Source organism: Octopus sinensis, linkage group LG8 (assembly GCF_006345805.1).
Source record: "Octopus sinensis linkage group LG8, ASM634580v1, whole genome shotgun sequence".
NCBI classification, from domain to species: domain Eukaryota; kingdom Metazoa; phylum Mollusca; class Cephalopoda; order Octopoda; family Octopodidae; genus Octopus; species Octopus sinensis.
Genome location: NC_043004.1, coordinates 101,973,302 through 101,990,549, shown reverse-complemented (window position 1 = coordinate 101,990,549; position 17,248 = coordinate 101,973,302). Strand labels below are relative to the sequence as shown.

Here is a 17,248-nt window from a genome sequence, read left to right as displayed (position 1 = left end):
CATGGCAGCGTCTCTGTAAGCTGTTTAAAGCATGACAACTGTTTCGGCCGCCCGTTTTGCCCAGAAGGAAACAGAATTTCACGGAAGCGCGCTGTCCCTTCGTTTCAGCCGTAGCAAAAATCGATGAACAGGGGAGAAGCACTGCAAAACAAAAACATACCACATAGCAGTAGGATTTCACTCGATGACACCAGTTGAGAGACTGATGCCTAAGGGTCGCATCAAGTGGCTTCTAGCGGTGGAAGCATGAACTGCAACCGGATTTTCCCACAGAGAACGTTTTCAGTTACTTTTGGATACCCTCTCGTATATAAATACATTATTTCTTATTTTTACTTCTTTTTTGGGTTTCAAAACACACTTACTCATTTAAACGTATAATGGGGGTGGGGGAAAGCATGAGTTATAGTTATAAATCAAATCAGAATGCGTACATAGAAATTTAGTACAAAATATATTTTTATGAGAGAAATTTATTTCAAATTATTTATGGACAAACGAAATCTATACATAAATATTTATTTCAATACTTGGTTTTAAATGCTATCAGAGCAGGTGAAGTTTTTCCTCAAAAATGCTGAGCCAAATACAATAAATAATTTTGTCTGCCATTTTAGATAAGTCGAGGATATTTACTTTATAATTTTCACGTGTTTCACTGAGTGAATTGCAGCCATTCTGGGACACCACTTTAGCGGGTATAGTCGGACAAACTAACCCCAGTACTTTTAAAGTCTGCTACTTTTCCTATCGTTCTTCTTTGCCGAGCCGCTAAATTGCGGGGACATAATCAAACCCAAATTTTGTTGTCAAGAAGTAAGGGTGAAGGACAAACGCAAACACAGCTGGGGTATTCTAGATGAAATTTGTCTAAGGTGTCATTTAATGGGATTGAACCCAAAACTATGTGGTTACAAAGCGAACTTCTTAACTACACTGCTATGTCTGCGCCTGTGTATTGGATGGAAGCACTCCGTCGGTTACGACGACGAGGGTTCCGGTTGATCCGAATCAACGGAACAGCCTGCTCGGGAAATTAACGTGTAAGTGGCTGAGCACTCCACAGACACGTGTACCCTTAACGTAGTTCTCGGGGATATTCAGCGTGACACAGAGAGTGACAAGGCCGGCCTTTTGAAATACTGGTACAACAGAAACAGCAAGTAAGAGTGAGAGAAAGTTGTGGTGAAAGAGTACAGCAGGGATCACCACCATCCCTGCCGGAGCCTCGTGGAGCTTTTAGGTGTTTTCGCTCAATAAACACTCAGAACGCCCGGTCTGGGAATCGAAACCGCGATCCTATGACCGCGAGTCCGCTGCCCTAACCACTGGGCCATTGCGCCTCCTGTGCGAAGGTGCATTGTCGTAATGAAACCACTACTCTCCACTTTGCCACTGGTCGGGGAATTTACTCCTCGCCGTGTCTTGCAAACGCTTCAGAACTGCCAAGTAAAATGCCTGGTTAACTGTTTGACAATTCCTTTCGCATCGATGAAACAAATCAGCATCGTCTTAATGGACTTCACTTGATGTACTTTTTGGGTACGTGTTGACATTGAATATTTCCATTGACCTGATTGCTGCTTCGTTTCCGGGTCTTAGCTGTAGCAGCAGCTTCAATCACCAGTAATGAGCTTTAAAAAAAAAAGTTCAGATCAACTATCAACTGTTCTTTCAGTTCTTTACACGCATTCAGTCATGGCTGCATTTGATCTTCCGTGAACAAGTGAGGCACAAATTTTGCTGCAACTCTTTTCATTCGCAATTCCTCGCTCAAAATTCGTTGGCAGGCGCTGCAGGACACATTAGTCATATCAATAAGTTCGTCAATTGTTCAGTGACAATCCTCCAAGATCAGTTCATGAAGGTGATGTTTTCATTTGTTCGGGAGTTCGACGGTCGCCCTGAACGAGGTTGGTCTTCAAGCGATAAGTGACCATTCCTAAAGCGTGAAAACCACTCGTAAACTTGTGTTTTGCTCATGGCAGCGTCTCTGTAAGCTGTTTAAAGCATGACAACTGTTTCGGCCGCCCGTTTTGCCCAGAAGGAAACAGAATTTCACGGAAGCGCGCTGTCCCTTCGTTTCAGCCGTAGCAAAAATCGATGAACAGGGGAGAAGCACTGCAAAACAAAAACATACCACATAGCAGTAGGATTTCACTCGATGACACCAGTTGAGAGACTGATGCCTAAGGGTCGCATCAAGTGGCTTCTAGCGGTGGAAGCATGAACTGCAACCGGATTTTCCCACAGAGAACGTTTTCAGTTACTTTTGGATACCCTCTCGTATATAAATACATATTTCTTATTTTTACTTCTTTTTTGGGTTTCAAAACACACTTACTCATTTAAACGTATAATGGGGGTGGGGGAAAGCATGAGTTATAGTTATAAATCAAATCAGAATGCGTACATAGAAATTTAGTACAAAATAATTTTTATGAGAGAATTTATTTCAAATTATTTATGGACAAACGAAATCTATACATAAATATTTATTTCAATACTTGGTTTTAAATGCTATCAGAGCAGGTGAAGTTTTTCCTCAAAATGCTGAGCCAGATACAATAAATAATTTTGTCTGCCATTTTAGATAAGTCGAGGATATTTACTTTATAATTTTCACGTGTTTCACTGAGTGAATTGCAGCCATTCTGGGAACCACTTTAGCGGGTATAGTCGGACAAACTAACCCCAGTACTTCTAAAGTCTGCTACTTTTCCTATCGTTCTTCTTTGCCGAGCCGCTAAATTGCGGGGACATAATCAAACCCAATTTTGTTGTCAAGAAGTAAGGGTGAAGGACAAACGCAAACACAGCTGGGGTATTCTAGATGAAATTTGTCTAAGGTGTCATTTAATGGGATTGAACCCAAAACTATGTGGTTACAAAGCGAACTTCTTAACTACACTGCTATGTCTGCGCTGTGTATTGGATGGAAGCACTCCGTCGCGCGTTACGACGACGAGGGTTCCGGTTGATCCGAATCAACGGAACAGCCTGCTCGGGAAATTAACGTGTAAGTGGCTGAGCACTCCACAGACACGTGTACCCTTAACGTAGTTATCGGGATATTCAGCGTGACACAGAGAGTGACAAGGCCGGCCTTTTGAAATACAGGTACAACAGAAACAGGAAGTAAGAGTGAGAGAAAGTTGTGGTGAAAGAGTACAGCAGGGATCACCACCATCCCTGCCGGACCCTCGTGGAGCTTTTAGGTGTTTTCGCTCAATAAACACTCAGAACGCTCGGTCTGGGAATCGAAACCGCGATCCTATGACCGCGAGTCCGCTGCCCTAACCACTGGGCCATTGCGCCTCCACGCCTGTGTATTATATAACAAGTGAATGAATGCGTGGAAATAAACAATTAGAACATATCTTACAGTGTTTGTAAGCATAGTAACATTATTTGAAAAGATCTTAAGTTTAGTTGCTGACCCAATTGTTCACCCTTGAAAATTGCTTTGTATAACTTCGTGAATTACCGAAGGCATTCTTACGTGTGCAGGGACTTTCTACTTTGATAGCGTCTGATATTTATTATAACAAGATATTGGCTTCAAATTTTTGGCACAAGGTTAGTAAATTTAGGGAAGGGTGAGTCGAATACATCGATACCAGTGTTTGATTGGTACTTATTTACTCCGAAAGGATGAAAGGTAAAGGCGACCTCAGCGGAATTTGAATTAAGAACTAAATATGGACGAAATACTGCTTTGCATTTTGTCCGGCATGCACACGATTCTGCCAGCGCTGGCTTATTCAAACAGTTCATTAAAATAAAAAATAAAAAAATTCATTATAATTTTTTCTATTTCTTCAATTAATAATCAGTTGATCACATGGCTCAGTGAAGGCGCATGGCTCAGTGGTTAGTGCGTCGAGCTTATGATCGCGAGGTTGTGAATTGGATGGAAGCACTCCGTCGGTTACGACGACGAGGGTTCCGGTTGATCCGAATCAACGGAACAGCCTGCTCGGGAAATTAACGTGTAAGTGGCTGAGCACTCCACAGACACGTGTACCCTTAACGTAGTTCTCGGGGATATTCAGCGTGACACAGAGAGTGACAAGGCCGGCCTTTTGAAATACTGGTACAACAGAAACAGCAAGTAAGAGTGAGAGAAAGTTGTGTGTGAAAGAGTACAGCAGGGATCACCACCATCCCTGCCGGAGCCTCGTGGAGCTTTTAGGTGTTTTCGCTCAATAAACACTCAGAACGCCCGGTCTGGGAATCGAAACCGCGATCCTATGACCGCGAGTCCGCTGCCCTAACCACTGGGCCATTGCGCCTCCTGTGCGAAGGTGCATTGTCGTAATGAAACCACTACTCTCCACTTTGCCACTGGTCGGGGAATTTACTCCTCGCCGTGTCTTGCAAACGCTTCAGAACTGCCAAGTAAAATGCCTGGTTAACTGTTTGACAATTCCTTTCGCATCGATGAAACAAATCAGCATCGTCTTAATGGACTTCACTTGATTGTACTTTTTGGGTACGTGTTGACATTGAATATTTCCATTGACCTGATTGCTGCTTCGTTTCCGGGTCTTAGCTGTAGCAGCAGCTTCAATCACCAGTAATGAGCTTCAAAAAAAAAAAAGTTCAGATCAACTATCAACTGTTCTTCAGTTCTTTACACGCATTCAGTCATGGCTGCATTTGATCTTCCGTGAACAAGTGAGGCACAAATTTTGCTGCAACTCTTTTCATTCGCAATTCCTCGCTCAAAATTCGTTGGCAGGCGCTGCAGGGACATTAGTCATATCAATAAGTTCGTCAATTGTTCAGTGACAATCCTCCAAGATCAGTTCATGAAGGTGATGTTTTCATTTGTTCGGGAGTTCGACGGTCGCCCTGAACGAGGTTGGTCTTCAAGCGATAAGTGACCATTCCTAAAGCGTGAAAACCACTCGTAAACTTGTGTTTTGCTCATGGCAGCGTCTCTGTAAGCTGTTTAAAGCATGACAACTGTTTCGGCCGCCCGTTTTGCCCAGAAGGAAACAGAATTTCACGGAAGCGCGCTGTCCCTTCGTTTCAGCCGTAGCAAAAATCGATGAACAGGGGAGAAGCACTGCAAAACAAAAACATACCACATAGCAGTAGGATTTCACTCGATGACACCAGTTGAGAGACTGATGCCTAAGGGTCGCATCAAGTGGCTTCTAGCGGTGGAAGCATGAACTGCAACCGGATTTTCCCACAGAGAACGTTTTCAGTTACTTTTGGATACCCTCTCGTATATAAATACATTATTTCTTATTTTTACTTCTTTTTTGGGTTTCAAAACACACTTACTCATTTAAACGTATAATGGGGGTGGGGGGGGAAAGCATGAGTTATAGTTATAAATCAAATCAGAATGCGTACATAGAAATTTAGTACAAAATATTTTTTATGAGAGAAATTTATTTCAAAATTTATGGACAAACGAAATCTATACATAAATATTTATTTCAATACTTGGTTTTAAATGCTATCAGAGCAGGTGAAGTTTTTCCTCAAAAATGCTGAGCCAAATACAATAAATAATTTTGTCTGCCATTTTAGATAAGTCGAGGATATTTACTTTATAATTTTCACGTGTTTCACTGAGTGAATTGCAGCCATTCTGGGACACCACTTTAGCGGGTATAGTCGGACAAACTAACCCCAGTACTTTTAAAGTCTGCTACTTTTCCTATCGTTCTTCTTTGCCGAGCCGCTAAATTGCGGGGACATAATCAAACCCAAATTTTGTTGTCAAGAAGTAAGGGTGAAGGACAAACGCAAACACAGCTGGGGTATTCTAGATGAAATTTGTCTAAGGTGTCATTTAATGGGATTGAACCAAAACTATGTGGTTACAAAGCGAACTTCTTAACTACACTGCTATGTCTGCGCCTGTGTATTGGATGGAAGCACTCCGTCGGTTACGACGACGAGGGTTCCGGTTGATCCGAATCAACGGAACAGCCTGCTCGGGAAATTAACGTGTAAGTGGCTGAGCACTCCACAGACACGTGTACCCTTAACGTAGTTCTCGGGGATATTCAGCGTGACACAGAGAGTGACAAGGCCGGCCTTTTGAAATACTGGTACAACAGAAACAGCAAGTAAGAGTGAGAGAAAGTTGTGGTGAAAGAGTACAGCAGGGATCACCACCATCCCTGCCGGAGCCTCGTGGAGCTTTTAGGTGTTTTCGCTCAATAAACACTCAGAACGCCCGGTCTGGGAATCGAAACCGCGATCCTATGACCGCGAGTCCGCTGCCCTAACCACTGGGCCATTGCGCCTCCTGTGCGAAGGTGCATTGTCGTAATGAAACCACTACTCTCCACTTTGCCACTGGTCGGGGAATTTACTCCTCGCCGTGTCTTGCAAACGCTTCAGAACTGCCAAGTAAAATGCCTGGTTAACTGTTTGACAATTCCTTTCGCATCGATGAAACAAATCAGCATCGTCTTAATGGACTTCACTTGATGTACTTTTTGGGTACGTGTTGACATTGAATATTTCCATTGACCTGATTGCTGCTTCGTTTCCGGGTCTTAGCTGTAGCAGCAGCTTCAATCACCAGTAATGAGCTTCAAAAAAAAAAAAGTTCAGATCAACTATCAACTGTTCTTTCAGTTCTTTACACGCATTCAGTCATGGCTGCATTTGATCTTCCGTGAACAAGTGAGGCACAAATTTTGCTGCAACTCTTTTCATTCGCAATTCCTCGCTCAAAATTCGTTGGCAGGCGCTGCAGGACACATTAGTCATATCAATAAGTTCGTCAATTGTTCAGTGACAATCCTCCAAGATCAGTTCATGAAGGTGATGTTTTCATTTGTTCGGGAGTTCGACGGTCGCCCTGAACGAGGTTGGTCTTCAAGCGATAAGTGACCATTCCTAAAGCGTGAAAACCACTCGTAAACTTGTGTTTTGCTCATGGCAGCGTCTCTGTAAGCTGTTTAAAGCATGACAACTGTTTCGGCCGCCCGTTTTGCCCAGAAGGAAACAGAATTTCACGGAAGCGCGCTGTCCCTTCGTTTCAGCCGTAGCAAAAATCGATGAACAGGGGAGAAGCACTGCAAAACAAAAACATACCACATAGCAGTAGGATTTCACTCGATGACACCAGTTGAGAGACTGATGCCTAAGGGTCGCATCAAGTGGCTTCTAGCGGTGGAAGCATGAACTGCAACCGGATTTTCCCACAGAGAACGTTTTCAGTTACTTTTGGATACCCTCTCGTATATAAATACATTATTTCTTATTTTTACTTCTTTTTTGGGTTTCAAAACACACTTACTCATTTAAACGTATAATGGGGGTGGGGGAAAGCATGAGTTATAGTTATAAATCAAATCAGAATGCGTACATAGAAATTTAGTACAAAATATATTTTTATGAGAGAAATTTATTTCAAATTATTTATGGACAAACGAAATCTATACATAAATATTTATTTCAATACTTGGTTTTAAATGCTATCAGAGCAGGTGAAGTTTTTCCTCAAAAATGCTGAGCCAAATACAATAAATAATTTTGTCTGCCATTTTAGATAAGTCGAGGATATTTACTTTATAATTTTCACGTGTTTCACTGAGTGAATTGCAGCCATTCTGGGACACCACTTTAGCGGGTATAGTCGGACAAACTAACCCCAGTACTTTTAAAGTCTGCTACTTTTCCTATCGTTCTTCTTTGCCGAGCCGCTAAATTGCGGGGACATAATCAAACCCAAATTTTGTTGTCAAGAAGTAAGGGTGAAGGACAAACGCAAACACAGCTGGGGTATTCTAGATGAAATTTGTCTAAGGTGTCATTTAATGGGATTGAACCCAAAACTATGTGGTTACAAAGCGAACTTCTTAACTACACTGCTATGTCTGCGCCTGTGTATTGGATGGAAGCACTCCGTCGGTTACGACGACGAGGGTTCCGGTTGATCCGAATCAACGGAACAGCCTGCTCGGGAAATTAACGTGTAAGTGGCTGAGCACTCCACAGACACGTGTACCCTTAACGTAGTTCTCGGGGATATTCAGCGTGACACAGAGAGTGACAAGGCCGGCCTTTTGAAATACTGGTACAACAGAAACAGCAAGTAAGAGTGAGAGAAAGTTGTGGTGAAAGAGTACAGCAGGGATCACCACCATCCCTGCCGGAGCCTCGTGGAGCTTTTAGGTGTTTTCGCTCAATAAACACTCAGAACGCCCGGTCTGGGAATCGAAACCGCGATCCTATGACCGCGAGTCCGCTGCCCTAACCACTGGGCCATTGCGCCTCCTGTGCGAAGGTGCATTGTCGTAATGAAACCACTACTCTCCACTTTGCCACTGGTCGGGGAATTTACTCCTCGCCGTGTCTTGCAAACGCTTCAGAACTGCCAAGTAAAATGCCTGGTTAACTGTTTGACAATTCCTTTCGCATCGATGAAACAAATCAGCATCGTCTTAATGGACTTCACTTGATGTACTTTTTGGGTACGTGTTGACATTGAATATTTCCATTGACCTGATTGCTGCTTCGTTTCCGGGTCTTAGCTGTAGCAGCAGCTTCAATCACCAGTAATGAGCTTCAAAAAAAAAAAAGTTCAGATCAACTATCAACTGTTCTTTCAGTTCTTTACACGCATTCAGTCATGGCTGCATTTGATCTTCCGTGAACAAGTGAGGCACAAATTTTGCTGCAACTCTTTTCATTCGCAATTCCTCGCTCAAAATTCGTTGGCAGGCGCTGCAGGACACATTAGTCATATCAATAAGTTCGTCAATTGTTCAGTGACAATCCTCCAAGATCAGTTCATGAAGGTGATGTTTTCATTTGTTCGGGAGTTCGACGGTCGCCCTGAACGAGGTTGGTCTTCAAGCGATAAGTGACCATTCCTAAAGCGTGAAAACCACTCGTAAACTTGTGTTTTGCTCATGGCAGCGTCTCTGTAAGCTGTTTAAAGCATGACAACTGTTTCGGCCGCCCGTTTTGCCCAGAAGGAAACAGAATTTCACGGAAGCGCGCTGTCCCTTCGTTTCAGCCGTAGCAAAAATCGATGAACAGGGGAGAAGCACTGCAAAACAAAAACATACCACATAGCAGTAGGATTTCACTCGATGACACCAGTTGAGAGACTGATGCCTAAGGGTCGCATCAAGTGGCTTCTAGCGGTGGAAGCATGAACTGCAACCGGATTTTCCCACAGAGAACGTTTTCAGTTACTTTTGGATACCCTCTCGTATATAAATACATTATTTCTTATTTTTACTTCTTTTTTGGGTTTCAAAACACACTTACTCATTTAAACGTATAATGGGGGTGGGGGAAAGCATGAGTTATAGTTATAAATCAAATCAGAATGCGTACATAGAAATTTAGTACAAAATATATTTTTATGAGAGAAATTTATTTCAAATTATTTATGGACAAACGAAATCTATACATAAATATTTATTTCAATACTTGGTTTTAAATGCTATCAGAGCAGGTGAAGTTTTTCCTCAAAAATGCTGAGCCAAATACAATAAATAATTTTGTCTGCCATTTTAGATAAGTCGAGGATATTTACTTTATAATTTTCACGTGTTTCACTGAGTGAATTGCAGCCATTCTGGGACACCACTTTAGCGGGTATAGTCGGACAAACTAACCCCAGTACTTTTAAAGTCTGCTACTTTTCCTATCGTTCTTCTTTGCCGAGCCGCTAAATTGCGGGGACATAATCAAACCCAAATTTTGTTGTCAAGAAGTAAGGGTGAAGGACAAACGCAAACACAGCTGGGGTATTCTAGATGAAATTTGTCTAAGGTGTCATTTAATGGGATTGAACCCAAAACTATGTGGTTACAAAGCGAACTTCTTAACTACACTGCTATGTCTGCGCCTGTGTATTGGATGGAAGCACTCCGTCGGTTACGACGACGAGGGTTCCGGTTGATCCGAATCAACGGAACAGCCTGCTCGGGAAATTAACGTGTAAGTGGCTGAGCACTCCACAGACACGTGTACCCTTAACGTAGTTCTCGGGGATATTCAGCGTGACACAGAGAGTGACAAGGCCGGCCTTTTGAAATACTGGTACAACAGAAACAGCAAGTAAGAGTGAGAGAAAGTTGTGGTGAAAGAGTACAGCAGGGATCACCACCATCCCTGCCGGAGCCTCGTGGAGCTTTTAGGTGTTTTCGCTCAATAAACACTCAGAACGCCCGGTCTGGGAATCGAAACCGCGATCCTATGACCGCGAGTCCGCTGCCCTAACCACTGGGCCATTGCGCCTCCTGTGCGAAGGTGCATTGTCGTAATGAAACCACTACTCTCCACTTTGCCACTGGTCGGGGAATTTACTCCTCGCCGTGTCTTGCAAACGCTTCAGAACTGCCAAGTAAAATGCCTGGTTAACTGTTTGACAATTCCTTTCGCATCGATGAAACAAATCAGCATCGTCTTAATGGACTTCACTTGATGTACTTTTTGGGTACGTGTTGACATTGAATATTTCCATTGACCTGATTGCTGCTTCGTTTCCGGGTCTTAGCTGTAGCAGCAGCTTCAATCACCAGTAATGAGCTTAAAAAAAAAAAAGTTCAGATCAACTATCAACTGTTCTTTCAGTTCTTTACACGCATTCAGTCATGGCTGCATTTGATCTTCCGTGAACAAGTGAGGCACAAATTTTGCTGCAACTCTTTTCATTCGCAATTCCTCGCTCAAAATTCGTTGGCAGGCGCTGCAGGACACATTAGTCATATCAATAAGTTCGTCAATTGTTCAGTGACAATCCTCCAAGATCAGTTCATGAAGGTGATGTTTTCATTTGTTCGGGAGTTCGACGGTCGCCCTGAACGAGGTTGGTCTTCAAGCGATAAGTGACCATTCCTAAAGCGTGAAAACCACTCGTAAACTTGTGTTTTGCTCATGGCAGCGTCTCTGTAAGCTGTTTAAAGCATGACAACTGTTTCGGCCGCCCGTTTTGCCCAGAAGGAAACAGAATTTCACGGAAGCGCGCTGTCCCTTCGTTTCAGCCGTAGCAAAAATCGATGAACAGGGGAGAAGCACTGCAAAACAAAAACATACCACATAGCAGTAGGATTTCACTCGATGACACCAGTTGAGAGACTGATGCCTAAGGGTCGCATCAAGTGGCTTCTAGCGGTGGAAGCATGAACTGCAACCGGATTTTCCCACAGAGAACGTTTTCAGTTACTTTTGGATACCCTCTCGTATATAAATACATTATTTCTTATTTTTACTTCTTTTTTGGGTTTCAAAACACACTTACTCATTTAAACGTATAATGGGGGTGGGGGAAAGCATGAGTTATAGTTATAAATCAAATCAGAATGCGTACATAGAAATTTAGTACAAAATATATTTTTATGAGAGAAATTTATTTCAAATTATTTATGGACAAACGAAATCTATACATAAATATTTATTTCAATACTTGGTTTTAAATGCTATCAGAGCAGGTGAAGTTTTTCCTCAAAAATGCTGAGCCAAATACAATAAATAATTTTGTCTGCCATTTTAGATAAGTCGAGGATATTTACTTTATAATTTTCACGTGTTTCACTGAGTGAATTGCAGCCATTCTGGGACACCACTTTAGCGGGTATAGTCGGACAAACTAACCCCAGTACTTTTAAAGTCTGCTACTTTTCCTATCGTTCTTCTTTGCCGAGCCGCTAAATTGCGGGGACATAATCAAACCCAAATTTTGTTGTCAAGAAGTAAGGGTGAAGGACAAACGCAAACACAGCTGGGGTATTCTAGATGAAATTTGTCTAAGGTGTCATTTAATGGGATTGAACCCAAAACTATGTGGTTACAAAGCGAACTTCTTAACTACACTGCTATGTCTGCGCCTGTGTATTGGATGGAAGCACTCCGTCGGTTACGACGACGAGGGTTCCGGTTGATCCGAATCAACGGAACAGCCTGCTCGGGAAATTAACGTGTAAGTGGCTGAGCACTCCACAGACACGTGTACCCTTAACGTAGTTCTCGGGGATATTCAGCGTGACACAGAGAGTGACAAGGCCGGCCTTTTGAAATACAGGTACAACAGAAACAGCAAGTAAGAGTGAGAGAAAGTTGTGGTGAAAGAGTACAGCAGGGATCACCACCATCCCCTGCCGGAGCCTCGTGGAGCTTTTAGGTGTTTTCGCTCAATAAACACTCAGAACGCTCTTCTGGGAATCGAAACCGCGATCCTATGACCGCGAGTCCGCTGCCCTAACCACTGGGCCATTGCGCCTCCACGCCTGTGTATTATATAACAAGTGAATCAATGCGTGGAAATAAACAATTAGAACATATCTTACAGTGTTTGTAAGCATAGTAACATTATTTGAAAAGATCTTAAATTTAGTTGCTGACCCAATTGTTCACCCTTGAAAATTGCTTTGTATAACTTCGTGAATTACCGAAGGCATTCTTTCGTGTGCAGGGATCCTACTTTGATAGCGTCTGATATTTATTCATAACAAGATATTGGCTTCAAATTTTTGGCACAAGGTTAGTAATTTTAGGGAAGGGTGAGTCGAATACATCGATACCAGTGTTTGATTGGTACTTATTTACTCCGAAAGGATGAAAGGTAAAGGCGACCTCAGCGGAATTTGAATTAAGAACTAAATATGGACGAAATACTGCTTTGCATTTTGTCCGGCATGCACACGATTCTGCCAGCTCGCTGCCTTATTCATAACAGTTCATTAAAATAAAAAATAAAAAAACATTCATTATAATTTTTTTCTATTTCTTCAATTAATAATCAGTTGATCACATGGCTCAGTGAAGGCGCATGGCTCAGTAGTTAGTGCGTCGAGCTTATGATCGTGAGGTTGTGAATTGGATGGAAGCACTCCGTCGGTTACGACGACGAGGGTTCCAGTTGATCTGAATCAACGGAACAGCCTGCTCGTGAAATTAACGTGTAAGTGGCTGAGCACTCCACAGACACGTGTACCCTTAACGTAGTTCTCGGGGATATTCAGCGTGACACAGAGAGTGACAAGGCCGGCCCCTTGAAATACAGGTATAACAGAAACAGGAAGTAAGAGTGAGAGAAAGTTGTGGTGAAAGAGTACAGCAGGGATCACCACCATCCCCTGCCGGAGCCTCGTGGAGCTTTAGGTGTTTTCGCTCAATAAACACTCAGCCATTGCGCCTCCACATTTTAGGGTATATTACATCTATTGCAATATCTTTTTATATTCTATCAACTGTTACCTATTTTATTGTGAAGGCGCGTCACTTAGTGATCAGGTCTTAAGGTGTTTCTCTAACGATCATGGTTTCAATTCCCGAACTGGACATTTAATATCACGCCGCCCCAGTTCGCTCAGCTGTAAATGAGCCGTAGTAGTAACTGGGAAGTTAACCCTGCGACGGACTAGCGTCCCGTTCAGAAGGTTGTGCTGCAATCTCAGTCATTTATATGTCATGGAAACCGGGTAAAACCCCGGTTCTATGGCAGAACAAATAGATTATGGATGGTATTTTTTAACTCAGAAAATAAAAGAAACGTGACAAAATTGACCAAAATGTTTTATCCAATACTCTACCATTAATCCGTCCCGATTGTGCTGATACTAGAACAAATATTTCAGACGTTTAAGACAAGATTAACGAATAATAGCCAATCTGCCCTGAGACACGCCACGGTAAACTCCTAACAAATGGTATTCATATTTTCTTCTAGTTTTCGCTGCGTGTGCATTATAAACTATATCAAATAGATCTTATATAGAAGACTGTCTAATATATATACTTATTTACTATGTATCTTATTTCTTTATTACCCACAAGGGATTAAACATAGAGGGGACAAACAAGGACAGACAAAGGGATTAAGTCGATTACATCGATCCCAGTGAGCAACTTGTACTTAATTTATCGACCCCGAAAGGATGAAAGGCAAAGTCGATTTCGGTGGAATTTGAACTCAGAACGTAGCGGCAGACGAAATACGGCAAAACATTTCGCTCGGCGTGCTAACGATTCTGCCAGCTCGCCGCCTTATTTACTATGTAACCACGTCACTGACTAGTACATGATATACGAATTAGTCTAACCGTTTTATTTAAGTATTATTTTGTGACAGAAATTTTTAAAAGAAGCGATTACTCTGGGGCTCTTCTCGCAGACAGAAGGCTGGGACATTCTTGTCCTCTACAGAATAGTTAACCTGTTATGAAACACAAGTAGGCAATTTTCTTATTTTTGTGTGTGCGAAGAGAATATGATGTAATAACATTTGTTTACACACCATAGCGGAAGCATTACAAACAAATTCTAATTATGGAGTGGCTGTGTGGTAAGTAGCTTGCTTATCAACCACATGGTTCCGGGTTCAGTCCCACTGCGTGGCACCTTGGGCAAGTGTCTTCTACTATAGCGTCGGGCCGACCAAAGCCTTGTGAGTGGATTTGGTAGACGGAAACTGAAAGAAGCCCATCGTATATATGTATATATATGTATGTGTGTGTATGTGTTTGTGTCTGTGTTTGTTGCATCTCCCCCAACATTACTTGACAACCAACATTGGTGTGTTTACGTCCCCGTAAGTTAGGCTTACAAAGAATAAGTCCTGGAGTCGATTTGCTCGACTAAAGCCTGTGCTCCAGCATGGCCGCAGTCAAATGACTGAAACAAGTAAAAGAGAAAAAAATAAAAGAGAAATATTATACATACCGTTTACGCATAAAATTGTTTTATTCTTTTATTCATTTATTTGTTTCATTCATATGACTGCAGCCATGCTGGAGCACCGCCTTTAGTCGAACAAATCGGCCCCAGGACTTATTCTTTGTAAGCCTAGTTTCTCTAGCCGAACAGCAAAGTTACGGGATCGTGAATGTACCAACATCGGTTGTTAAGCAATGGTGTTGGGGGCAAACACACACGCACAAACACACACGTATATACGACGGGCTTTCTTTCAGTTTCCGTCTACCAAATCCATTCACAAAGCTTTGGTCGGTCCGAGGTTATAGCAGAAGTGCTTAAGTTGCCCCGCAGTGAGACTGAACACCGAACCACGTGGTCAATAAGCAAGCTACTTACCACACACCCACTCCTACACCTATTTAACACTTTTTATTTACTTTCTTTATTCTTATGCGTTTTTATAAACAATTTCGGTTCAAATCTTTTATCAGGTGTCACCAAAGATACAAAAGGGCAACGAGATGTTTGTACATCATATGCTGCTATACGAATGCTTCAGGCTGAACATTTCGGCGAATCTTACCACCGAGAACGAATGCTACCTACCAAATATGGCATTTGATTGGACACACTGCAGGAGTGTTTTCTACGCATGGGCGATCGGAGGAGGCGTAAGACCAATATGCTTTCCTTTATTGCTAATATTTTGCTATTTTTTTCATCACTTCAGACACCTCAAAATGTCCTTAGTTGTTGAGACGGTTTTATTGTTGGTTGTTTGGCTTCAGGTTGGCTTTCATTGAACAAACCTATGATTAAAGGCGTTCTAGCCATGGCTATTTCATCTTATCTAAAGCAGGGTGTAGCTAGGGGCTGGCGAACAACTATGTTGAGATGTTACAGTTTGTCCGTATGAATATTGGTTTCAAACTTTAGCACAAGGCCAGCAGCTGTTATTATAATATTCTTTTATATTTCTACAAAATTGCGTTGAAAACTTGTAAAACCACCAATACCTTGGTAGGGATACTGATATGCAAACAGTAAAGAACTATACATCTATATGGTAGCATAACTTGCTAGAAATAGTTCCCGACTTTCCCTCAAAATTTTTTCTTCCATTTCAAACTTTGATGAGAATACTGTATAACCAGTTGAGCCTAGAATATAAATATGACAGAAAAGAAAACGGAGTTGTCACAGTAGAGAATCTAATTTAACGAAGTGATTTCGAGATATAAATTAGAACATAGGAACACGTACAGTTTAATATCGTCTGAGAACGAATCGAACAGATGTAAAAAGGTCTTCGATGAAGGAGCTGTTCGGTCTTCAAGTTATTGAATTTATATTTCCTGGCTAGTAATTTCCTCACCAATATAGTTTTGAAACTGGAAAAATAATTATAGAAACATCCCTTTCAATGTTTGCAACCACATACATTCACATACATACACACATACATACATACATACATACATACATGCATACATGCATACATGCATACATGCATACATACATACATACATACATACATACATGCATACATACATACATGCATACATGCATACATACATACATGCATACATACATACATACATACATACATACATACATACATACATACATACATACATGCATGCATACATACATACATACATACATACATACATACATACATATACACACACATGATGCACATATACATACACAAATATATATATACACGCCCATACATAGATACATAGATACATACATACATACACACAATTACTCGGAGGGTGGCCTCTCCTATGATACATTTCTGTGTAGGATAAATCAACTAGGCTAAATTATAGCTAAGTTCTTAGGATGTTGCTTGAAAGGAGAGAAGTTTAGCAATGCCGCGAACAAAAAAATCAAAGACGAACGAAGCCTTACGACCACTACACGTTTTCTCGCTCTCTTTCACAACGAGTAACACCGAGGACGGTTGAATTAAATAGCAGAACGTTTCCAGTATGTCTTAATCTGCCAGGATCTTGACTGAAATGAGGTCGAATGATGAAACGTCAAAACACACAGAAATTCCATTCAAACACCACATGCAAAAATAATTACTCTTTTACTTGTTTCAGTCATTTGATTGCGGCCATGCTGGAGCACCGCCTTTTTAGTCGAGCAAATCGACCACAGGACTTATTTTTTGTAAGCCTAGTACTTATTCTGTCGGTCACTTTTGCCGAACCGCTAAGTTACGGGGACGTAAACGCACCAACATCGGTTGTCAAGCGATGTTGTGGGGACAAACACAGACACAAACACACACACACGCACACACACACACACACACACACACACACATATATATATATATATATATATATATATATATAAAATATTATTAGAGACAAAACCACTATTTTGCAAAACAAACAAGGAAAGACTTAATCAATACATAAAATTTTAATAAATAGTCAAAAAAACCGCCACTACAATTGTTTCTTGTCTTGATCGACAATCTTCAGGTGTCAGTTTCAAATTATGAAACTGACTTATTGGAAGTCCACCTGAAGATTGTCGATCAAGACAAGAAACAATTGTAGTGGCGGTTTTTTTGACTATTTATTAA

The 17,248-nt window shown here is 41.6% G+C and overlaps 1 protein-coding gene across 1 annotated transcript in view; it reads left to right on the top strand.

Annotated features, from left to right (window-relative positions):
- Positions 1–17,248, top strand: part of LOC115215160 (DBH-like monooxygenase protein 1 homolog) — a 116,852-nt gene that overhangs the window by 70,199 nt on the left and 29,405 nt on the right. Inside the window, exon 5 of the mRNA XM_029784336.2 lies at positions 15,129–15,308. Within this exon, the coding sequence (XP_029640196.2) occupies positions 15,129–15,308 (180 nt within the window). The remainder of the gene's footprint in view (positions 1–15,128; positions 15,309–17,248) is intronic.